This window comes from Schistocerca americana, chromosome 2, assembly GCF_021461395.2.
Source record: "Schistocerca americana isolate TAMUIC-IGC-003095 chromosome 2, iqSchAmer2.1, whole genome shotgun sequence".
Taxonomy (NCBI): Eukaryota; Metazoa; Arthropoda; class Insecta; order Orthoptera; family Acrididae; genus Schistocerca; species Schistocerca americana.
In genome coordinates this window covers 911,108,269-911,135,352 of record NC_060120.1, presented here as the reverse complement: position 1 = coordinate 911,135,352, position 27,084 = coordinate 911,108,269, and the positions used below count along the sequence as shown (strand labels likewise).

The 27,084-nt window shown below is 36.6% G+C and overlaps 1 protein-coding gene across 4 annotated transcripts in view; it reads right to left on the bottom strand.

Annotated features, from left to right (window-relative positions):
- The window catches only part of LOC124595930 (dual 3',5'-cyclic-AMP and -GMP phosphodiesterase 11-like), a 317,214-nt gene that overhangs the window by 19,798 nt on the left and 270,332 nt on the right, over positions 1 to 27,084 (bottom strand). For 2 of the 4 annotated variants that reach the window (XM_047134846.1, XM_047134848.1), the window contains 9 exons: positions 26,015 to 26,149; positions 24,077 to 24,177; positions 19,430 to 19,529; positions 10,796 to 10,897; positions 10,410 to 10,577; positions 10,224 to 10,333; positions 5,799 to 5,886; positions 1,775 to 1,875; positions 1,101 to 1,242 (listed from right to left, as the gene is read on the bottom strand). In XM_047134846.1, the coding sequence (XP_046990802.1) occupies positions 1,101 to 1,242; positions 1,775 to 1,875; positions 5,799 to 5,886; positions 10,224 to 10,333; positions 10,410 to 10,577; positions 10,796 to 10,897; positions 19,430 to 19,529; positions 24,077 to 24,177; positions 26,015 to 26,149 (1,047 nt within the window). The remainder of the gene's footprint in view (positions 1 to 1,100; positions 1,243 to 1,774; positions 1,876 to 5,798; positions 5,887 to 10,223; positions 10,334 to 10,409; positions 10,578 to 10,795; positions 10,898 to 19,429; positions 19,530 to 24,076; positions 24,178 to 26,014; positions 26,150 to 27,084) is intronic. The other 2 variants (XR_006978262.1, XM_047134847.1) reach the window with 2 other exon arrangements.

The following is a 27,084-nucleotide window of genomic DNA, read 5'->3' as shown; positions in this document are numbered from 1 at the left end:
GACAGCAAAAGACTTGGAAGTGCAGCTTAATGGAATGAATAGTGTTTTGAAAAGAGATTGCACAATGAAAAACAACAAAAGTAAACCAAGGGTAATGGGAAGTAGTCAGATTAAATAAGGCAATACAGAGGACTTTCAAATGATTGAGTACAGCAGTCAGTCATCTTTTCTTTCAGGTTTTATTTGGCAAATCTACATTTCAGCTAGTGCCTAGCCATTATCAATGCACTATTTCACATCATCAATGCGTGTCCTAGTAAGTCCCAGTTGTTTGGGCTTCTGTCACAGTTCATTGAGTCTTGAATGAACTGTTACAGAAGCCCAAACAACAAGGACTGACATACTAGGACATGCATTGATACTATGAAATATTGCATTAATAATGGCTAGGCTTTAGCCAAAATCTAGATTTGCTGAATAAAACCTGAAAGCAAAGGATGACTAATTGTTGTGCTCTATCGTTTGAAAGTCGTATCAGAATCATTGAGTAGACCCACATTCCTAATGGAAGGTAACTTGATGACTACTGATGGAATTAGATTTGTCTGGAGTGTAGCCTCACATGGAAGTGAAATGTGGATGATAAACAGTTCAGAGAAAAAGAGAACAGAAGCTTTTGAAATGTGGCACTACAGATTACTGCTGAAGATTATATGGGTAGATCAAGTAACTAATGAGGAGGTATTAAATCAAATTAGGGAGAAACAAAATTTATGGCACAACTTGACCAAAAGAAGGGATCAGTTGGTAGGCTACATCTTGAGGCATCGAGGAACTATCACTTTGGTAATGGATGAAAAGTGAGGTGTAATAATCAGAGAAGGCCAAGGGATTAACACAGTAAGTAGGTTCAAATAGGTGTGGGATGCAGGAGTTATGCAGATATAAAGAGCTTGCACAGGACAGATTAGTGTGGAGAGCTGCATCAACAGATACATGATAGAGCATCAAGTCTGACAACAGTTCCTGTTCCTTCACTTATCTTTGCCTAAACATAACAATTTTGTATAGTGAGATTTCACTATTTTCTATTTCTAGCCTATATCCAACACTACTTATCAAAAACAAATGATAATTTTATTTAATAAATGCTGACATACCCTCTTCTCTACGTCCCATGGTTTTGTGATGGCTGCAAGATCACAGACGGTCATCGTCATTCCTCTCAGTAGTTCTCGGTGATCGTCACGCATCCAGTTATACGTTCCGGACTGCACCAAACTGAAAAAAGTGCCTCGCTTCCTTAGAGGCAAGAAGAAAGAGTGTCATATTAGTAGAAGAAATAACTGCACAAAAGACTATTTGAACCCCCCAGAAATTTACCATTTACCTACTTTGTGCAAAAATTTGGAAATGCTACCTCACACAACTTTAATTTTGTTAAACATATTATTATAAAACAATGACAAACAACAGAAAGTGGACATTAGGATGTTTTCATTGATGGTTTGTTCACCTAAAGAGTGCAATGGTGAGGAAACATTGTGACATGGAAAATGAAACCGCTTTTTTTTTCCTACTATTCAACAAAGTCTCTATTGAAATAAAGTTGATTTCTCCAAAATTGTGAAATAGGCTAATGTCCTTATATCTGTGCCCATCTTTCATATTTGCAATTAAATTAACTCAACTGCTCTGAAAGAAATTTGTTTAGAATATTCTTAAAGAAATTTAGTTAAACTCAATTGTTTGAGACCCAAGAGTTTAATGCAATTTGCTGAAGGCTTAATTATCCATTATTCTACAGGTATGATAAAGTTATGATAAAAGTTACCTAAAATACACTGCCAGATCTGTAGACAATATAGCATCCTCTAAAACTTTAATAATCCTCGAGTATTCATCCGGTGAGACATTGGCAAGTATTTGGTTACCCTGAAGAGAAAGAAAAAAAAATATTTCAGTAATGTGAAGTCTTTAAAAACATGATTAATTTGAAAACTAAGGTTTCTACATAATATTCCACAAGTCATTAATCTTCTCTTTCAAAAGCACAACCACACTGAATTGCTAATCTAACACTATTATAGATGAAAACTGCAAACATCTACTTTGTATTTATAATAAGCATATACCGATCTGCAGCTATTTATGAACTACTTATCTGGCACATCACATCTGTTTAGGCAAAGTTTTGTTTTGACATAGCTCTCTCCAAATAGAACATATGATTCAGCGGAGCCCTTGCTTTAGACAGTTCCTCAATTGTATACAAACAAAGAGAAAAGTCCTTTCACAACCAATTTTCCACATACCTTTAATTATTCTCATTATTTCAGCTTGGCCCAAATATAGGCAGCTACATGCCAAAGAAAATACTTCTTACAAATAGAAAGTTTCAACTACTTCAAGCAAGGTTACAGTTTCATAAAACTCATCCTTAAAACTACAATCTACTCTGCATAATAACTTTTCATACTATCAGCAGTGGCTACTGTATCCCAATACAAAATTTTTAGTGACATTGACTGAATACTTAATTACTGTCACTTTACAAACTCATTATGCTAAGTAAGCCGCAAACAACCAACAATCTCAACCAGCACACCCTGTCTAATTACTGCAAAATTGGAAACAATCATGAAAATACTCTACATTAGTGGCAGAGGCCCATGTCCTTGTTCTTTATTAAGTAGGTTCCTCTCTGGCCATTAGCCATACTTTCTAACATCTTATATTACATTTTATTTTCTTCTATCCTCTATATAAGATGTCCATGACTGCCACTCTCCTGTTTGTAAGATGCCTTACAAGTATTAAGATAAAAAAAAAGAAACTTAACTTTCTGCACAGAAACTCTAACTCACTAATAGGTGTTTCCTGATATTCACCCTAAAGACTGATAATTGTAGGACACACCATTTCAGTGAGACTATCAATTAAAAATCTGCACCCTATTATCATCTCTTCATCTGAAGCTGTCTTTCATGTTTGTTTTGTATTTGTAAATATAAGATTCTAAACAGCTTCAAGCTTTCTCTCCACCCCCTGCCCCACTCTCAAACACACCCAAAAAAATTCTTCCTTCATCACTTCACTACTTCCAATGGGAATAAAACTGTGCAGCTCTAAATTTTCGAGATTAAATTAAATGTATTTCCTCGCTGCTTTCTCAATTTTGAGGTTTCTTGCTAAAAGTTGTCTACTTCACTTGTGTTATATGTTTAGATGGAAGACATCAAATGATTACAGTTACATAAGCCCCGCAAATTTACAGATTCTGTAACTTTCCTAGCAGTATAAAAGTCCATTAAATAGAGATGAAATGAATAGTGAAGCACAAGACACTATAAAGCATATACAGTGGCAACAGTAGAATATGTATCCCTGGATCAGAATAACAAAGTGATTGACATCTAGCCATTTCAGGGGCTGCTACCATAGCCATAACCAATCAGGATAGCATGTGGTCAGCCTTTCGCTCCATTCAGCACCGTCAAATCACTGTGATACATGGGCACCACCCTGCTGCGGAACAATGCATGTGGCCAGCAGCCCAACAGTTGTGATCAGTTTTCATAGCATACTTTGTTTCTCTGTGCAGTGTGTTTATTTTGTGCAACAGATTGTCTGAAGCTTGTAGCTGACGGCTGTTGAAAAGTGTGGTTACTGGATGGATAGTTCAGCACTCTGCACACATTCTGCATGGTTACACACATGAATATGTGTGCTCAGTGCAGGAATATTTCGTAAAAGAGAGACAAAGGCATGGTTCATAAAAATACTGTCACGAAAGTTTGCAAGTGAAAGTACTGTGCAGGAAAGAAAGAGACTGATTCATCTCAGCTATAGACACCTGGTCAAAGGAGGAAGACATGACATCAAGTAACAAACTTAAGAGTCATGCTAATAAGAAGCTGTTTGTTGCCGAATATATCAGCATTACAAGATAAAAGAACAATCTGCCATAAAAAAATTATGTGTTACTCTTCACAAGATGAAATTATTCAGATGTAGTAGGTCACATTCGTTAATATATGTCAGAATCCTTAGTTTCAGACACAAAAAATTAATGAACACAAAATTATAATGAAAAGAAGTGACCTTCTTGTGTATCATTGTCAGTTACTAAGAAACTGTTTAAGATGTAGTCTGAAGACATTAATAAATGCCAGTTATTACATCAGATGAGACTGGACAGACAACAATATATGTGGAAATACTGTTGTTCACACAAAAAAGGCACAAGAATTATTGTCTTTCACACTGGAATTTCTTCTAGATTTGTACTGAACTGTCTGGTGTTTTAAAAATTGAGGAAAATAAGTCATTATCACATGGAGATGAATTGTGAGAGTTTTCCTAAAGGGTTCAAGGGGTATCTACTACAAATTGTAAGTCACCATCTGTCATTGTAATGGATAATGCATGCTACTGTTCAGTTATTACTAATAAAGTTCCATTGATGGCAACAAAAATCACAGTGTGCAAATCCAGGATGAACTGCTAAGTGCTTAGCTCATGGCACTTGTAAAACAAAATACCGTTTTAACAGTATGTTAGTGATGAGGTAATTAAGGAACATGGCCACATGACTGTCAGGTTTCCACCACACCACAGCCAATTGAACATCACTGAAATTATTTGGGTACAGATCAAGCATTATATGGCAACAAATAATCAAAGCTTCACTGTGGCAGATATTCAGGAATTGTCAAAGAGATTAGTGACACAAATAATGCCATGGGAGTGAGGTAAAACAGCCGTTGAAACAGCCTGGGGCTCTGAACTAAATGGCATTTACCTTTTGGCAAAATTGAAGGCTTGGGGATAAAAAAGTGATAACACACAGAGCTTATTTCGAGTTATTGCATGTTACATGTTAAGTCAAATATAAAGAAAATACAAATACAATAAGATAAAACAATATGTACAGAAGACAGTTCTTTCCACTGATACATGAATAATTTATTTGTGCATTCATTTAATTATGCAAAAGGTAAGGTGAACAGCCTACTACTTACTAAATTGAGGTTTCGCACTTTCATCTGCCAAGTACTTCAATTCTTCTCTCTTCAGTGTTTGAAGACATGGTTTATGTTTTGGATTTTGAGTGAGTGATGTTTACTATACTTCCATAATAAATCTCATATTGCTATTATACTCCTCTACACAAGTATTATTTACCACATGCACACTTCAGTGACTGCTAAATATTTAAGCAACTTATATTATTTTAATTTTGTTATATTTGCATGAAAAATTCAGACTCATTTGAGTACCCCTTTCATATTTAATATGCAAATTAAAGATGAATTCAAATTGTTTATCGTAAAAGACAATTCATGCACTGTTCCTTTTACTGAGATATACAAACAATACAAAAAGGTATCATTTATCCATGGGAGTGCATTCACTAAGCAGTAAGGATATTAACAACTGTATACGGCAAACTAAATACTGCATAGTTAAAAGGAGCAGAGGAAGGTATTCAGTATGCAACTGGATAGCACACACACGAAACAGCAAAGCAACAACATCACCGTCTCTTATGCTCAACTCTGTTTTGCTCTGTCACTTTGCTCTTCTGATACAGGTATAGTTATCAAAATTTTTTGACTAAAATTCTCACTCTGCAACAAGGAGACCTTAGTGAAAACATTAGAAATGTGTGTGCATTCAGAGTTTAATCTAAATTTTCCCATATGAACCATTTGGGCATAAAAATTCTCCTTTTCAAAATGATAACATAATCCCAAGAAGGAAACTGTAATAGTTTAGGTTACAATAAAATAGACCAAGGTAAAAACAAGTTATATTACAATTAAATACCAAACTTGACCATTAAAAAATATTACCGGGCTGTTGAGGATCATGAGGCACTGGTCAAAGTGGTGATGCTCCATGGTTGATGTAGAATAGAGCTGGGCAAGAGGTGATGATGCTCTGTTGAAAGAAAGATCAGAAACTGGTCTAAATTACTTTGTGACAACATTACTAATTTCTTTCTTACTCGTATTTCCAATTGTTTGTTCCAACTTCAAATAAATCTTCATACTCTTACTTGCATAAGTTGGTGATTCATTATTCCTCAGTTTAGTGTGCAGAAAATAAAAATGGAAAACTGCACCAGAAGAATGAAAATGAAATCTGAGGAACATTTTCATGACACTATGACAGATCATAAAATTACATTATCCATTTATTTATATTTTTAGTGTTAGATACACACCATAATATTTTCTTAAATTTCATTCTTCTGGTGCAATTCTCCAGTTTTATTTTCCTCTACCAAACTAAATCAGTAAACAACACAATTAAAACAAGTACTCTATCACATTATGCAACATGATTTATAGATGGTATACTATAATGAAACAAAATAACTGAGACTGCTTCCCTAGAGTACTATTTGTCATGACATATTACTGTGCAGCTGTTTTTTGACATTTGATTGTCTCTTTCCTTACACCATAATAAATTTCATCAAAATTAGTCAATTCATAGCAGCAGATAAGCAGTTTACTACAAACGTTATCTTTCACTCCACTGAAAACCAAAAGACACCAAGTTCCTGCATAGCCTCACATAAAATGACACGCAAAAATATTTTGATGTGTGAAGGAAACAATTTATGTCGTATGGACCCAAATGGATTAAACTATGTAGGCAACCACCATCAAGCATATTTGGTAAATACAGCATCAGTGTCTATTCTTTTGTGTCAAAGACAGTGTATGAAAAGTCAGTGTCATGTATTAGAAAATGCTATTGGTTACTGCATGGTATATAATGTTCTCATGAGTGACAATGAACAGAAAAGTTTACTTGGGGCTAACGCATTGAAAGGTAACATGGTTAACATTACAACATTTCTCACAGAGAAGTCTACAGGACAAGGTCACTGGCTGATGTGACATGGGGAGACACTGGTGTGGGCCCTGCTTTCTGTGAAGGTTATGGTACCAAATACAGATTGTGTTTTTCATCTTTGGTGAAATGTTATGTTACAGCATAGAATCTCTGCAATGACACAAGTCAGAGGAAACAATCAATTTGGCCAAATGGGAGCACAGACGTAAAATAGGTCATATGTTTTTTGTACATTCTGCCTGTGATATTAAGAGATGAGCAGTGAGAGGTATGGCAATGTGGTTGAACAAACTTTATTAAAAAAAACTTTTCAAAGAAAGAATAATTAACAATTATGGCTGATGATTATCAAACAGAAGTGATAAATGGGGCTGTCATCTGCTAATACAGTTGAAAGTGTCTTGACTATTAACCATGCATATTTGGGAGCTTATGCTACCAGCAACTCTTGAAAAAATGCAGTATCTGCTTGATCTTTTTACAAGATGCATTATAATGAGGGAGTATCACATACCATCACCACGATACATACCATCACTACGATCCAATTGTTAATGTAATGCCATCCACTGACATTAAAGTCAGCTGCACAGTGCAGCAACCTGCTACAACTTTCGAGTTGGTCTTCAACATGCTAATGCTTCACGTCTGTTTCATCTTAAGAGAAGTTTTGTACCACTGATGGCTGCAGGGTCATGATTAGCACAGCCTCCCTGAAGGTACTCAGTCTGTTTTGTGGAATTAATTTCATCGCTAAAAGAAGGGCATTGTAGGTACAGGCACTGTATACGACCCTCATGATAGAATACAGTTTAGTAATAAAAGCAACTTTGATATCTTAGTTGCTCTATCAGAACAGGGACTTACACCACCTCAGTAGTGCTAATAGAAGTGGTGGTTGGCTCTGTGTAGTTTGGCTCTATCTGCTTTGGTTCCAGGCACTACTGTGTTTGGGAAAGTGCTTTCTCTGTTACATACGAGGTCAGTCCAAAACATTCCAGAACATTCATAATTTGTGGCCAATGGCGTGTTGGAGTGAAATGCAGTTGGCATCCATGCAAATGCCTGTGTTTGATATGTAACTGCCAGAAGCTTCATTGCTTTATGTCCATTAGTTATTGTTCAGGGCTGTACTGGAGTAGAATGCTGTGTTGCACAGTTTACAAATTAAGAGATGGCAGAGTTAGAGGAGCAACGCGTCTACGTTAAATTTTGCATGAAACTCAAGAAAATCTTTACAGAGACATACCAAATGATTCAGGACACCTGCAGTGACGAGTATTTAGGCCATAATCAGTGTTACGAGTCATTCACATGGTTTGAAAATGACTAGATGAAAGTTAAAGATGACCTTCGTTCAGGACGTCTATCAATGACGCTCATGTCGGGAATGTGAATGAGATTGTGCATGGCAATTGAAGACTAACTGTCCAAGACACTGCAGAATAATGTAACATTGCAGATCTCAGTTGGATCATATCATTAAATCCTGACACAGCATCTTGGTATGCATCGTATTGCTGCCAAGTTTGTCCCATGGCTCATGAGTCAAGACAGAAAGACCTTCACCTCACAATCTGTGAAGAGCTTTTGTGTTGGGCAAATGAGAACAAGATGTTCCTTGAATCATAACTGGTGACAACATGTGAGCCTATGGTTATGATGTTGAGACCAAGATTCAATCTTCACAATGTGCCAGAAAAGGTTCTCTAAGAACAAAAAAAGCTCATCAGGTCAGGTAAAATGTCAAAGCCATGCTAATAGTTTCCTTTGACTTTGAAGGATTAGTTCATCATGAATTCAAACCACAGGGACAAACTATTAATCAATGTGACTATTGGGATGTGCTGCGATGCCTGTGAGAAAATGTGAGGAGGAAACGGTCTAAAATGTGGTGAGACAATTGATAGCTCTTGCATCATGATTACACGCCAACACATTCATCCCAGTTGGTGCACGACTACTTCACAAAAAATGAAATCACTGCGCTGCCGTATCCCCCATACTCTCCAGACCTAGTCCATGCACACTTTATTTATTTCCAAAGTTGAAACAATGATAGATGAGATAAAAGAAAAGTCACAGGTGACACTTTGCATGATCCAGCAAGAGGTGTACGAAGACTGTTTCCAGAAGTGTAAATGGCATTGGGAAAGGTGTATCAATTGCAGAGGAGACTGTTTCAAAGGAGGCCATGCATAATAAGTAAAAGGTAAGCATAGAAAAATTTTGTGGACCAAGTTCCAGAATTTTTTGAACAGACCTCTTATTGTTTTACAGAGCCTCCGTTCTTCCAATTACATCAAGCTTTTTTTTAAGTGGTACTTCAGTCCATGTCTGGCTATCACAACAAACCTTTCCCACTCAATACCTTCTAATTAGTTTTGTAATGGAGACTGGGTGCTGTGTGCACTTTTCTAAATTATCTATAAGCAGGCAGTTGTTACAAAGCTCCAACCCATAGATTCAATGGTTTGTATCCAGTATTAAGGTAAATGTGTTCTGGTGGGGTTTTGTCTTGTACACTATCAAGACACTAGCAGAAGTGCAAGTAAGTGTCTTTTTCACTTGGCCCTACCACGGCATAGTGAAACAGCATGGTGCAAGTGGCTTGTTTGTGCAAACTGGGCCAAAAATAATGGATTAATGGTGTTTCAGCAATGTTGTTTTTATCTGCCAGAACAAAAGCACATTGTGCAATCTACCACTTGCTTGAGTTACAATTAAAATTTCCACATTTTTCACTGTCCATAGTATTTGCATGCTGCATACGTAACTAAGCTCTAGGGTTAGACACCACACACTGTATATTACATTTCTAACAATGGAAAATCTGAGACAGAACTATGTAAGCATGAATTAGGAGTGATTGCTTTTCACCACAGGGAGGAAGGGCTAAGTGGCAGACCAGCACACTTACAAGTGGACTAGCTATTGGACAAAGACCTCCTTTGGATTTAGAAAATCAACCACATATTCACACGAGCACAACTCACATGCTCTCTGTTGTCTCTTAGCATTGAGGCCCAGCTGTGTATATGAATGGGTGGGATTTTTTTTCTTCAAACTGAAGAGGGCTTCGATACTTTTAGTCTACTTTTAAATTTGCCTTAAAATTGCCTGTCTGCCACTCAATCCCTCCTCTATGTGGTGAGTATCTATATGAATTCATATTACTGTTACTAAAGAACTATTTCTTACTAAAATTGTGCTTTATAACAAATAAAGTAAATAATGAATTACACCAACGAAGTATGTAAGCACATAATGAGATAGAATTTTCAACATGCATGTTTTTAAACTTCAAGTTAAATTTTAACATTCATATTTGCTGTTATTATCAAATGCTGTTGAGCACTATTATTCTGTTAACTATTAAGACCAACATAACGAAAACAAATATGGCTTACTTTATCTGAAAAGTATTATTAGTCCCTCGGTGATCAAGATCATGGCAAAGGCATGCAATTATCAAAGAGAGACACTCTATTTCCCCAAATATTTTCCACCACTGCGTAGCCTAAAACAGAAAGAAATCATTTACTGAATGTGTCATAGTACTACACAGTTTTATACAGATAAAAATCGTGACTCACTGTGATAATGGAAAACATCATCTGTGCCACATTGAATGCATGCCTCCAGTTGTGGTATGTCACATTGCGATAGTTCTTCTTGACGCTCAGTAGCCACCTACATAGGACTTCATAATCAATGTGAAATCTCTCAATGAAATCCAAATCTAGGAACATTCTAATACAAGCCTGTAATAAAACAAATAAATAAATAAATAAATAAAAAATCATCTGGACTGATGTTTACAAGGTACAAATAAATAAAAGGCATTCTGTCTTATTTTTATACTGCACACAGTTTCCACACCATGGAGGAAATACAGATGTTACATCATAACAAGTACTTCGTTCAAAATCATTTTTAATTTTCTGTGTATGTATTGAAATCTATTTTATAAAACCAGTACCTTCAGTGTATCATCATCATCCATACTGATATCATCAAACTTGAAATCATGCAGCTGGAAATGTTGTGCAGATGGTACCCTCAAGCTCTGAAAATAAAGTTCCTGAAAATTATTCTTTGGCTAGCATCACAATCAAATAAAAATAAAATTACTGTGACACACTTTTCATTTCTCAGAGAGAGAGAGGGAGGACAACAGAACCCTGGTATGTTGATGAGAGTATGAAAATTTATGAGACAACAACAGAATTCCTCTTGTGCTGTCATGCCATGGAAAATATATAACATTTAGGCAAGATTTAAGAGGAGTCATCACAGATGGTAAATTATTAAGGGAACAGCAAACCACAATATAGACACTATCAGCACAGCTGAAGTTTCCCCAGTTAAGCAAAACAAATCTGATGAACGATTCACGCAAGTTGTAAAACATATAGGATAGAAAAAAATAAAATATCAGTAATTACGGACACTTTCTCATTCTTTGCTTTTAATAATTATTTAATAATAAAATAATACAATATTTAGGCTTTGGATTTGTTAGCTTTCACTTCAGAGGTGGAAAAATGCTCTACATACCAGTACAAATTGTGTACTGCTTTATGTAAGTAGCATTACCATAACAAGGTCTACAATTTTATTTTATTTTATTTATTCACAGCCATTGGTGCTCATTTACACAATTTATCAATAGGAGCGAGAAAGCAACACAAATCTATATTACTAAACTGCTAAAATCACCCAGTCCCGGTTGCAAGCTGCCTTTCTAATGGCTTCCAGGGGAAATAAGAATTTAACTTTCGATGTTTCATACAATTATTGATTGTATTTAAAAACTTAAAATGCTGTCACACACTACTACTACTCCTCTTACATTACAAGTTTAACACAATAACTAAAGTATTAAATTAGAAGTAATGTGTATGTCAGCAGCAGTGTAACTCATTGTGCACAAGTTACCCAGACTGTATTCATCAAAAATATGAGAATGATAGAACTCATTGATTATCAACCTGAGACCTGAGGTTTTCCTGGCGTATACAATGTCCAAATACCTTACAAGAATGCAGCCAGGTGACATAATCAACAACCTTGGTTTGCAGAGCAATTCCAGGAAGATAATAAATGCACACATTCTCTTCCCCCCCCCCCCCCCCCCCCCACACACACACGGTAAACAACACTACGACCACACAACTAAAGATGACTGATGCCAGAAGGTATCGATAGTGTACCTTGATTCAAAGGGCCCATATCATTTCAGACCCTGAGAGTTTGTCAGTCGAGTGAACCGTCTTGAAGTCACCGTTCATGAGAATGGATACAGTGAAAGACAGATCAGACATGTGTTGTACTATCAATCAACTTTGCTTCAGGTGAATGATGATAATATTGAGTTGACAATAAGGTTTATGGCCTTTCTGCATTATGCAGTGAGCACTTCCAACAGGATTAGTAGTATTTTGTCAAAATACGATGTGGAATGATTTTAACACCCCCCCCCCCCCCCCCCAACTAAGATTAGGACAATTTTTAAGTTCTGTTAAGTATGATTTTGTTTTGTGTAAGTTGGGTGTCTATTGCATTCCTTGCAGTTGTGGCATGTCATTTATTGGTCAGATTATCATGACTTCAGAGGACCAGTGTATTGAACATAGGCATCACACAGGTTTACAAAAGCCAAGCAATTTGCTATTGCAGAAAACTGTCTTGGTGCCAGTCATCCTATGGAATATAACAACATGGACATTCTGGAATGCTGTTACAGATATTAGGATAGTGTTATTAAGGAAGCAGTTGAAATTATCAAGTAACCTTGTAGGTAGAGAAGTAGAGATGGAGGTTTTTGCTTAAATTCTGCATGGATTTCTGCATTCCCTCCCACGGAAGGAAAAACAAAAAAAAGAAAAAACAACTTAGGGCCAGTTCATGCTACAAAAAATCATCAGTTGCCAATAATGTAATCCAGCTGCATTCCCATAAGTTATTTGATTTACAACCTACTTTACACGTAATTTCCAACCTTTTCTAAGCTTTTTCCCCACTTACAGCTCCTCAGAATATTAGAAGAGAACAATTAGCAATTAAGTGTTTGTTGTTTATATTTTATTCAGCATCAAAGTCTTACATGCTTAATATTTAACACATTAACTCATTTGTGAAGTAATCACATATTTGCAACCATTTTATACACAAAAGTTCCATTAATTAAAGAATCATGGGTGGGGCAGTGGAGGGTTTCTATTGAAATCCAAAACATCAAATAAATGTTTTCATGGGGAAAAAGAGAATCAACTGTGAAGAAACTTCAACTGCCAATGGACAAGCAATTTTTTTTTTGCAACACAATACTTTAAAATGTTTTGTACTGAATCATATGTTTCCAATAAAAGAAAATTTCTCCAACTCATACATAATTTAGAGCTTCCCATTTTAGATGAAGGTGAGGCTGTGATAGTTAAGTATTAGCAAAATGTTACATGACACAGTTCAAGAGCAGTCTCTTACCTTCAGGTAAAATGCATCACGTGACTTGTGATCCCATCATGAATTTTATGTGGGTGAGCTAAATTTTAATACTTTACTTACAAATAATTACTAGACAATTTGCTCTGTCAATGAAGTCACTTCATGACAAAAAATATAATACTATATTGTGAGCAACAATAATTGACAAGCTCTCCTAATCCACAGATAGGTTTATGTTAAGAAAGCCTGCTGCAGGAAATATACATCTTCAACAACCAAAATTGTTAATAATTTGTAACATTCTAATTTTTGTCAATTGCATACCCCCTCCCTCCCAAGCAGCTTAATACTGTATCATTAATTATTTTTGCCTGCTCTAGTTGTGTCCCTTGGCCCTGTTACTTCCTTTGGTAATGAATTTTCACAATTTGTAATATAGTACTACATTACAGATACAAATTTTCAGTACCTATACCATGTTTTATATGCCAATATTTGGTGCCAGTACAATTCCCCTGTTCATACAATTATATTCACTTGCACCCACCCGCTACCGACACTTTCCTTGGTACTGATACTTCCTTTGTACTATGCACCTTGAATAACAGAATTCCTTCACCTCTCCTACTGAAACTTCACTAAAATTCATGTGTAGAAAATTGTTAATTTCATTTCTGTTACTATTTATCACTGGGATTATTGTTCTGTGTATCCATACCCACAAGCCCTAATAAAAAGCACTGAAGCTCAAATAGTTGTAGGTACAGAGAGCTGGCTAAAGCCGGAAATAAGTTCAGCTGAAATTTTTTCAAATGATCTAACAGTGTTCAGAAAGGATAGATTAAATACAGTTGGTGGTGGAGTATTTATTGCTGTCAGAGGTAGTTAGCCTTGTAGCGAAATTGAAGTAGATAGTTCATGTGAAATAGTATGGGTAGAGGTTCTACCTGACAATCGGACTAAACTATTAATTGGATCGTTTTACCGACCCCCCTCCCCTGACTCAGAAGACACAGTTGCTGAACAGTTCAAAGAAAACTTGATCCTCATTTCAAATAAGTACGCTGCTCATACAATTATAGTTGGTGGTAACTTCAATCTACCCTCAATATGCTGGAAAAATTATATGTTTAAAGCCGGCGGCAGGGACATCCAAAATTGTACTGAATGCTTTCTTAGAAAATTATTTTCAACAATTAGTTCATGAGCCCACTCGAAGCATAAATGGTTGCGAAAGCATACTTGACCTTTTAGCAACAAATAATCCTTGACAAATAGTGAGTGTTGTGATGAATACAGGGATTAGCGACCACAAGGCAGTTGCTGCGAGGCTGAATACCATAACACCTACAACCATCAAAAAGAAATGCAAAGTATATCTATTTAAAAAATCTGATAAAAATGCTCTTAACACCTTTTTAAGAAACAGTCTTTACTCCTTCCGATCTGATCACGTAAGTGAAAAAAAATTGTGGAATGTTTTCAAAGAGATAGTATCAACAGCAATTGAGAGATATATACCACATAAATTAATAAGTGATGGTACTGATCCCCCATGGTACACAAAACGGGTCAGATCGTTGTTGCAGAAGCAACGAAAAAAGCATGCCAAATTTAAAAGAACGCAATATCCTCAAGATTGGCAAAGTTTTACAGAAGTTCGAAGTATGGCGCATACTTCAATGCGAGATGCTTTTAATAATTTCCACAATGAAATTCTGTCTCGAAATCTGGCAGAAAACCCAAAGAGATTCTGGTCATACATAAAGCACACCAGTGGAAGACACAATCAATACCTTCACTGCGCGATAACAATGGTGAAGTCACTGATGACAGTGCCACTAAAGTAGAGTTATTAAACACGGTTTTCCGAAACTCCTTCACCAAAGAAGACAAAGTAAATATTCCTGAATTCCAATCAAGAACAACTGCCAAGATGAGAAACATAGAAGTAGATATCCTCGGTGTAATAAAGGCAAGGCCTCTGATCCAGTTTGTATACCAGTCAGGTTCCTCTCAGAGTATGCTGATAAAATAGCCCCATATTTAGCAATTATATACAACCACTCGCTCACAGAAAGATACATACCTAAAGATTGGAAAATTGCTCAAGTCACACCAACCAATACCCAAAAAGGGAAGTAGGAGTAATCCGCTGAATTACAGGCCTATATCACTAAAGTCGATTTGCAGTAGGGTTTTAGAACATACTGTATTCGAACATTATGAAGTACCTCGAAGAAAACGATTTATTGACATATAGTCAGCATGGGTTCAGAAAATATCGTTCTTGTGAAACACAACTAGCTCTTTATACTCATGAAGTCATAAGTGCTATCGACAGGGGATGTCAAATTGATTCCATATTTTTAGATTTCCAGAAGGCTTTCAACACTATCCCTCACAAGCATCTTCTTATCATACTGCGTGCCTACGGAGTATCGCCTCAGTTGTGCGACTGGATTCGTGATTTCCTGTCAGAAAGGTCACAGTTTGTAGTAATTGACAGAGTCATTGAGTAAAACAGAAGTAATATCCGGCGTTCCCCAAGGAAGTGTTATAGGCCCTCTATTGTTCCTGATCTATATTAACGACATAGGAGACAATCTGAGCAGCCATCTTAGAATTTTTGCAGATGATGCTGTCATTTACCATCTTGTAAAGTCATCAGATGATCAAAACAACTTGCAAAATGATTTAGATAAGATATCTGTATGGTGTGAAAAGTGGCAACTGACCCTGAATAAAGAAAAGTGTGAAGTTATTCACATGAGTACTAAAAGAAATCAGCTAAATTTCGATTATGCAATAAGTCACACAAATCTGAGGGCTGTAAATTCTACCAAATACTTAGCGATTACAATTACAAAGAACCTAAATTGGAACAATCACATAGATAATATTGTGGGTAGAGCAAACCAAGGACTGCGATTCATTGGCAGAACACTTAGAAGGTGCAACAGGTCTACCAAAGAGACTGCTTACACTACGCTTGTCCACCCTATTCTGGAGTACTGCTGTGCGGTGTGGGATCCACATCAGATGGGACTGACAGATGACATCGAAAAAGTACAAAGAAGGGCAGCTCATTTTGTATTATTTCAAAATAGGGGAGATAGTATCACAGACATGATACGAGAATTGGAGTGGCAATCATTAAAACAAAGGCGTTTTCGTTGTGATGGGATCTTATCATGAAATTTCAATCACCAGTTTTCACCTCCAATTGTGAAAATATTCTGTTGGCACCCACCTACACAGGGAGAAATGATCATCACAATAAAATAAGAGAAATCAGGGCTCGCACAGGAAAATTTAAGTGATTTAAGTGCTCATTTTTCCCGCGTGCTGTTCGAGAGTGGAACGTTAGAGAGACAGCATGAAGGTGGTTCATTGAACCCTCTGCCAAGCACTTTACTGTAAATAGCAGAGTAATCATATAGATGTAGATTTAGAATTATGTACCATTCAGCCCATCAATTACATTGACGGGTATGACTTCAATTGCAAATCTGTGGCCTTTGATTCCCTTTCATAAAATTCCATTTTCTCCTTTCATTTCTTATTCAGCATATAGCTAATACACCAGATATAAGCATGAATGAATTCTCCTTAATTTTAGGTCTGTGTTGTTCCATTGCAGTTTTGTAAGTATTATACAGGGTGCCCCACATAAAACCAGTATGCCTCACATATTGATTAACCGTCTCTAGTTGCATTGCTTGCTGTTAACTTAATCACACAGTCAGTGATGCTTGGGAGCTCATGGCCACCACTTCCAGCATCTCTTGTAGATGGGTAACACCATGTTTTTTTTTAATGTTACTATTGTCTATTCTTTTTTAGTTAGTTCACTGTTATTTGAATCTAGAATATGAGGTGTACTGGTTTCATGTGGGAAACCTTGTAGATTACTCCTCTGTTTATACAGTCCTTAGTCTCCATGGAATTTTGAATGGTTTATTCCATGTTGAGTGTTCAAGACTTTCTGTAGGTTCATGAATGCTGTAATCAAATGATTTACATTCTTTTCTGCAAACAAATTTGAGAGTAGAATTACTCCTATGGTAACTTGACCATTTCTGAAGCAATGATCATCTTTTCAATTCAGTGTTTGTTCTTAGACTGGCACAAAACTAAACATATAAGGCTCAGAGAAGTTATGTAGGAAATAAGATACTGGATGGCTGTTTGGAATTTTCATAGGTTCAAAAACTTGTTAAAAGTACTGCATTAAGAAGGGGCTTCATGCAAAATTTACTGTCAGGTACAGTAACATGAAGACTAATGAATTCTGGACATTACACATCACACACAAAATTACTGTTATATTCCTAACTACTTTGTATATTTTACAACACTTTATTTCCTTGAAATATTTTAACTGTGTTTGCCATTTTATATAACTTCAATTTCAAGAAATGAAGTGGGATTAAGGCAGAGAAAAACATAAGTTAGTCAGACAATGATGGCTAGATGTAAAAGAAAGTGAACACAAAACCAAAAAGAATACAAACACCAATCAATCAAAAGACTGTTTTTTTTCAAACATAGATTGTCTACTTCTGGTTCAGTGTATGACATGAGTCCAAGCAATCAAATAATTATTGTACAGTGAAATGCTAAGAACTTTGGAAGAACAACTTGAAACAAACAACATGTCATGTTGGGTTCCAGCATAATTTTGTCACATGACATTACTGCTCCACACACAGCTATCTATATAAGGGCAATCTTAACTAGCTTCAAATGGTAGATGTTTTCTATTGTCTGCACAGATTCAATTTTTCCCTAGTGAATATGTTGATATCATGGAAAAACAGTCATCATCACAGCATTTCACAGATTGTAACTTCAAAATGCAACTCAGTTTTGACTGAAATCACTAGCAGCAACATTCTATGACAAAGATATACAAGAGCTTATCCACCACTATGGTAATGTATGTCTTGTTCTTGATAATTAAGATTTCAAAGGCACTGTGTCACCTGGGAGATGTACCTGGAAAAGATTATTATGACGCAACTGGATGTGATATTACTGAGAGATTAAATATTGGCATACGACACATTATAAAAGGCTTCAAAAAATCATACGATACCTAGTGACATATATATATGTGAGCTGTTCTTATTTTGTAGCTTATTATTTTGTTCTTTCTTTAAATGTTGTTCGTAACCTTCAAGCAGGTGCACTGTTTTCCGTAACACAAGCAGGCGCATGGTGTACTTTGTGCACAAGTTAAGAACAGGTGTCTTTGTGTTACCAAGGTAAATATGTATTAGCAAAATCACAATTTCAATAGTTTAATTAAACAACAATAAAATAAACTTACATAATATCAGCTAAAGCACTGCTTTATTAAACAGAAATGAAACAAAACTTTCTTATAGCACTGTGTTGCCATGGACAGGTGTTACTGAGACAGTAATGGCTCACTCAAAACATTAAACAGCACAGCTGCATCAGATCACAGGCAACAACTTATTCCATTACTAATTATCTCATAGACAACAGCCTCATTCTGAGATTGTGCTGCTAACTCATAATCTGGGTTATTTTCTTCCATAAATCATAAATTTTTTCTCATCTAGCTCACTTTGTATTTTATACCACTATGCTCACTTGGGCATATGAGAACACAATTTATCACTGTGTCATCTGAAGCAATAATGAAGTAATAGGTATAGGTTCAAAATTTTGAAAGAGTAATGACACTATGTAAAACGATTTTATTTGTGGTTGGTGCACTTTATACAAGGACACGCCTGCTTGAGGGTTAACAGATACAAAATGGTTCCAATGGCTCTAAGCACTATGGGACTTAAAATCTGAGGTCATCAGTCCCTTAGACTTAGAACTCCTTAAACCTAACTAAACTAAGGACATCACACACACGTCCATGCCCGAGGCAGGATTCGAACCTGCGACCGTAGCAGCACCGCGGTTCCGGACTGACGCGCCTAGAACCGCTCGGCCACAGCGGCCGGCCAGTTAACAGATACAAATAGAGTACAGAGAGTAGTCTGAAAATGTGGCCATTAAAGATAGTTAATGCTTCCATATCATATTTTATTGAATAAACATTACACAATTATAAACATGAAAATGGCACAGAAGCTTTTCACATTGTTTAAACAAGAAGCATACCAAATTTATGTCCTACCTTCAGTCTCTGTGCATCCTCAAGTGAAGCAGAAGCATGGTAACTCAGAACTTCTAGTGTTACGCTTTGTTTAGCCATAGCTATGACAGCCTTCTCATACCTGTAACAGTAAGCATCCAACACATTATTTAAAATACACAGTTTATCAAGAGATGTGATACAATGGTCTCATGTAATGACTGACATGGTCTTATATAATTACAACTCAAGGAATTTTTTTTTTTTAAGAAAGTAAAAGTTCTAGGTTACAATGCCACACTACAACATAATTTCAGTATTTCAATGTTTCATTTCACTATAGATTTAATATTTCATTTTGGAAGTGATCACTAGGCCACGGGTAGCCCTGTAAGCATTGTGGACACATTCCCATCCAGCTCTGCAAATATTCCCAGTTAATGTGGAGGTCTGTGTCTTTCCTACAATGTTGTAGACTTGTTTATTTACTCTGCCTGGTCATTCACAAACATGTTTGGACATGCTGCTCAGGTATCCATGTGTTGCAGATGCAATAATGTGCATAGCCATATTTCTATCCTGATCCTTTAGTACCTGTTACTACATTATTTAAGTATCATTGATGTTATGGCCTTGTGTTGATGTTTCTGACTCCCCTTTGGTTTCTACTCCTACTTCAGCACTGGCATGTGTTTTTCACTCTATTTTATACAGCTCGAGAAAATTTCAATTTGCTTAGAAAATTACGTGAGATTGTAGATGCATACAGGAAAAAATTCTAGGCGCATTTGGAGTGACAGTGAAATTGAACTTTAATTTCAGTATCAATAATTGTGATGGCTCTTCTATACAATCTGAAGTTAATAATTCTGAACCACGTACACCAGCAGGTGGAACATGAGTCTATTCTTCCTATTCTTAGACTGGCACAAAACTTAACATAGGAGGCTCAGAGAAGTTGTGTGGCTATTTGGAATTTTTGTTAAGAATGAAAAGTTGATATCAACTACCACATTAAATAGTTTTCCCAGACAAAATTTATTTTCAGGTACAGTTAAATGAAGGCAAATGTATTCTGGGGGTGGAATATTAAAAAATTTCACTTTAAACATCACTTCCAAAATTACTGATACATTCATAATTTCTCTGTACATTTTATAACACAGTAGTCCCTTGAAATATTTTTAATTGTTTTGCCAGTTTCTGAAGCTTCAATATCAGGAAACCATGATCAAGGCTTCAGGAATATGTACTGAACAGTTACTCAATATTGGTACTAAGACAACTAAGAAAGTGTGAATAAAACAAAGAAAACTTTGAGTCAGTCAGGCAATGATGCCAAGATGAAAAAGAAAGCGAACACAGAAACAAAAAAAACATCTAAAATACACTCATGCTCATAAATTAAGAATAATGCTGATACATGGTGAAACAATGCTCTGGTGGGCAGTTTGCATGTTTGAATCACCTCGGGGTATGACCATGCAGTGCATTTGACCTGCGGTCATCGCATAGTGGCTCTGGCAGCAGTCCACATACGCAGAGGTGTGTTGGTGCATGTCAGAGTATGGGGCAGCGAATAACTGTTCAGACATTTTCAGACGTGCTAATGGTGACTGTGTGTTGAAAATGGCTCAAAGAACACATATTGATGATGTTATGAGGGGTAGAATACTAGGGCAACTGGAGGCAGGTCAAACACAGCAGGTCGTAGCATGGGCCCTCCATGTGCCACAAAGTGTGATCTCAAGATTATGGCAACGATTCCAGCAGACAGGAAATGTGTCCAGGCGCTACAGTTCTGGACGTCCACAGTGTACAACACCAAAAGAAGACTGATATCTCACCATCAGTGCCCGCAGACGGCCACAGATTACTGCAGGTAGCCTTGCTCGGGACATTACCACAGCTACTGGAACAGTTGTCTCCAGACACACAGTCTACAGATGACTGAACAGACATGGTTTATTCGCCCAGAGACCTGCAAGTTCATTCCACTGATCCCTAGTCACAGGAGAGCCCGTAAAGCCTGGTGTCAAGAACACAGTACATGGTCATTGGAACAGTGGTCCCAGGTTATGTTCACGGACGAGTCTAGGTATAGTTTGAACAGTGATTCTCACCCCATTTTCATATGGTGTGAACCAGGAACCAGATACCAACCCTTTAATGTCCTTGAAAGGGACCTGTATGGAGGTATTGGTTTGATGGTGTGGGATTATGATTGGTGCACGTACATCCCTGCATGTCTTTGACAGAGGAGCTGTAACAGGTCAGGTATATCGGGATGCCATTTTGCACCAGTATGTCCACCTTTTCAGGGGTGCAGAGGGTCCCACCTTCCTCCTGATGGATGATAACACATGGCCCCACCGAGCTGCCATCGTGGAGGAGTACCTTGAAACAGAAGATATCAGGAAAATGAAGTGGCCTGCCTGTTCTCCAGACCTAAACCCCATCAAGCACGTCTGGGATGCTCTCGGTCGACATATCGCTGCACGTCTTCAAACCCCTCAGACACTCAGGAGCTCCAACAGGCACCGGTGCAAGAATGGGAGGCTATATCCCAGCAGCTGCTCAATCACCTGACCCAGAGTATGCAAACCCATTGTGCAGCCTGTGTACATGTGCATGGTGATCATATCCCGTATTAATGTCAGGGTACATGCGCAGGAAACAGTGGCGTTTTGTAGCACGTGTTTCGGGATGGTTTTCTTAACTTATCACCAATACTGTGGACTTACTGATCTGTGTTGTGTGTGTTCCCTATGTGCCTACACTATTTGCGCCATTTTTGTGTAGTGCCATGTTGTGTGGCACCACATTTTGCAATTATCCTTAATTTATGAGCATGAGTGTAGATATGTTGTCTAATTCTCCAGAATCCACAGGATCTGAAACAGGCAGCAAATGGAGCATGGGATAGAAGCACATTTGATTGAGGAAAAAAAAACCTAATCGCATATTTATGCATGTGTTGATTTGGCTTCAGTGCTTTATTGTCTTTAAATAATGGTACAAAGATTCTGCCACCATCAGACATAGTATTTCTGATAAATAAATCAATTGTATTGAACCACAAGGTAAATGTACACAAATCAATGAAAAACTGGTTGCCAAAATCAGAAAACATAATATTTGAGAAATGTTGTTGCACCCTGCTATTTGTCTTTTCACGGCTCAGGCAAAAATACTAATAATTAGTGATCATTCATCCAAAGTTGTACTTTGGAACACACTATTTATATTTTCCATCTAATGGCTGGAACTTAAATGAATGTTAGTTGCTGAATATATTTCTATTCATCACTCACAATTGTGTTTTCTATTAACACTGCTGCTGTGGCTTCAAACCATTATTGATATCATCAAGTGGCCTTTTCCAACACAACTATTCCATGTTCACTTCAGTGATGACATCTCACACATGAAAACAAAACAGCCAAATAGCTACTGGTCATGGAAGAGTCTGCAATTAACAGCTCAATCTGCTGCAGTTTAAAGAACAATTCAATTACACTAGCAAACAGGAAACAAAACTGGAATGTCAAGGATATAACAAAAAGTGAAGTGATGAAATGATCTCATGGACACACAGTATATTTGTTAACTGTATCACATAACATGACACATTACCCTAGAAGAACATACTAAAGGAAGACCCTAGAATTTGGTCTCCGTTCCTCACAGGCAAGATAAATAGCGTATTTTGCACCTCATCAAGCAGCACCTTATGACAAGTGATCAAAACAATCAGCTTAACTATAATAAGATGCATCCATTTCATCAGTTAGACTAGTGAAAACAACAAGTGGAGTGTTTGGATAACAAAGACATCAAAATGGGCCTCTGAAATAAATCAAGTGACACACCTCTTCCATCATCAGCTAATACAATCACATGAAAAATTTGCCAATATGCACGTAATTCCTAGCCAAAAAAGCATTTTTAACATCTCTGTGGTTTTCCAGTACGATAACTCTTTTTCAGACATGCTTCAGTATCAGAAGTTATGTCTTTGAAGCATTTTATACCTATGATACTCTTTTTTTTCAGTGGCAAAACTCATGTCACAGGAGTAATCTCTGTTAAGAGCACAAGAAATATTCAGCACAACAAGAATCAAGACACACTGATTACATATGCAAAGCACTTAATCCAGGTAGTTGGATTAGGCAATTAAACTCAGCACTGCATATAAGCAGCCAGTTTACAACAGTGGATGATTTAAGCCATTACTAGCCAATCTTTTCTTACAGGTATGCCATTCAACATTGTAAGTGGAGTCTACGACATCTTAAACAGAAAGAGTGTGGTATTGGCTGAATGTGAGGACACAAGACATGTTCAGATGGTTCTGGGTGATAAGATCATTGAGCATAAGAAGCAAAGGTGCATGCATGAGACTTAGTCAATCCATGGATAAATGTTTTTGGAGAAGTTTGACTTTTAAGATATACTATGTTGTAGACCAAAAATTTCATTATTACCACCACCATGGCTACCACTATAACTGTTACTAATTTAAGTGCTAAGTTTGTTATTTTCAACTATTATTGTTCAGTTCATATTTTTTAAACTTAAAGTATTAATATGTTAAAAAAATTTATGCCTGAAGAATGTCTGCAAAATATTATAAAGTTAATAAGGACAACAAAAAGAGACGAATTATAAATTGTTGGTACTTACATGTGGGTGTTATGTATACCCATTCCACAAAAGATTGCAAATGCTTCGACAAAATTTTCATCGTTTTTGGTAAATGCGAGGTCATTGAATTTATTGATGAGCTGTAACAACATGTCCAATTCTTAATCAGTATGGTTCTGAAGTTTCCTGCATCAGTATATGAATCATACAGAAGGTGATAATAAATAAAATGTCTTTAAATTTAGTTGAACTATCATACCAAGGACTCCCCTCAGAGTTTACCCATAATTATTACTACATTTGTGTCTTTGAAAAATATTATCTATATGCTATGCTTTGGTAAACATAGCTACTGCATAAAATAAAATAAAAAGAAGTAAATAAAGCAGAGATGGTCCTCAGGAAATAGCACTGAATTTTACAAATAGGGACCACAGCTAATGATAGATTTCTTTCTTGAAAACTGACAAGCATTATTAAATACTGTGAAGGAAGTTATGACACAAAGAAATGTTGCATGTACGTGTCAGAGGGGGTTTTTCATTCAAATAAACAGCAGCTCACAGTCTAAAACATAGAAAGATAAATATATTAGTCTGTGTCAACCATGCAGTCAGGCAAAACTGTTCAAAATTAGTGCTTTGTGACCTATGCAGGTTTTTATATTTATTTAATTTTACTTTGCAGTTGGAGTCCTCACAAAATACTCCAAAATGGTTGGAATTTCTGCCAAAAATATTTGGAAAATAAAAAGGTGACTGTCAAACAACTACAGAAATAATATACCAAAGTTCTTAAGCTCCTGAAATTTCTCAATATTTCATTAAGAAGACAGCACCAATTATATTCTCATGTATACATGAATATTCATATGGTTTACTGTTCTAATGTCAGTAATATGGTATAGGGTGAATGTATAATGAGCATTCAAAAAGAAACGAACCAGAGGCATAATTACAGAAGCCAGTACCTGTATGTTAGAAGCCCCTGGTTGTTGAGACACTTGGCCCACTGTAACACAAAGCAGTGAGTGGCTGTCTCATAATATTCCCAGGGCTGCGATGTGAACCAGTTCCACACATACAGCTGGACATCGCTGTCCACATGAGTGCAGGAAAGGTTATGCTGACATTCTTCTCTGACGAAGATGGCCCCCTTCTGATTCACTTCCTGCATCAAGAGACAACAGTGAATGCCCAGCATTATTCGCAAACCTTGACCACCATTCACAAGTGATCAAATCAAAATGACCAGGTAATCTCACCCGTGGGGCTATTCTGCTCCACGACAATGCAGTGCCTCATATGGCCAACACAGTCACGGCACTCCTGCAGAAATTCAAATGGGAGGTTCTTGGCCACCCTCCATACAGTCCGGACTTCTCTCCCTGTGATTATGCCATTTTTGGTCCCCTTGCTTATAGGGCAAACGATTCACCTCGGACGACGACGACCAGCTGTATGTGCGGAACTGGTTCACATTGCAGCCATGGGAATTTTATGAGACAGCCATTTACCACCTTGTGTCACAGTGGGACAAGTGTCTCTACAGCCAGGGTTAATACTCTTAACATACAGTTACAGGTTTCTGTAATTATGCCTCTGGCTCATTTCTTTTTGAATGCCCTTATAATAACAATCTTCTTTACTGTACTGAATAGTGCATATTGTTGTGTTGCAAATGGAACCTAATGAAAAATTTTTTATTGATAGCTAAATCTTCAGTAGAAGACAATGCTAAACTCTCCCTGTAAAGGAAACAAGAAAGTACTGTTTCAAAAACAGATGAAGAAAGAAAAGAGCAAAATACCCATAGAAAAATGGGCTAGAGGAATACAGAAATAAGGAAGATACAGTAAACTGGAACTGGATAGGAAACAGCAGAATGAAGACACGAATAAATTGGAACATGGGTATATTCATTTACCTAGGCAGCCATTATTAACTCTTTGCTAAAAGAATATATGATGGAACTTACCTGTATAACACCAATAATTTGACCCGAAGAATTTTTAATTGCCATGCACAGAATGCTTTTATGTTTGAAATTTGTGCCTTCATCAACAGAAGGGTCAAATCTGTCATCTTCATAAGCATTTGCAATATTGACAGTCTGAAACAAGGGTTATCTTCCGTAAAACTCTTATTTCAAAATGTTCACACATTATATATTTCACTGCATATCTTCATAGATATAAACACTCTCTCTCTCTCTCTCTCTCTCTCTCTCTCTCTCTCATACACACACACACACACACACACACACACACACACACACACACACACACTAAAGGAAAAGTTCTTTAAAACAGCTGTTCTTTGCATGAAAGGACAGTACTTCTTAAAAGGTAAAGTTGATACATTTTAACACATATCAGTTTCTCAGGACTTCCTATTTCAATCTCCTTATATATAATCAAGCAATTACAGCCTATAAGCAATTATATCTGTTGCATATATGTCGTAGCTGACTACAAACTGATGTGTAACTTTCTTCCCTTTAATGTCCTTATGGCTCATTTCCCCATGTTTTACAACTCCCTATTAAGACTACTCTAAGTGTGATTTCACACTAAAGAAAACAACTATAATTAGTCAGCGACATGGCACAAAGAAAATGCATACAAATCAATTTCCTAAGTGTCCCACATTTTATCTGCAACATACTGTGTTTTATAATAAATGTACAGCTACAACAAAAAAAATTGTTTTCCTCAGAGTAATATCATCTTCATTCAACACACAGTAATTTTCATATGTCTTTTTTTGAAATATATATTTATCAATAAGATATTTATGTTAGACAGTACCTTTTCAAACACAACATTTTATTAAATTATTTTCTGGAGACATTAATTTCTAGCAGAGCCCCACGCAACAACTGTACGACCCTTTTCAATAAAAGCTGTATTCATCATTTGTGATGGCTCTACTGGGGCTTCACAAAATATATGCTCTGCAATTTGAGAAAATTTATGGCTATTTTACTTCTCTGTTCCACAAAATTTCACACATTTAGACAAAAGATGTTCAAATTAGATGATACAC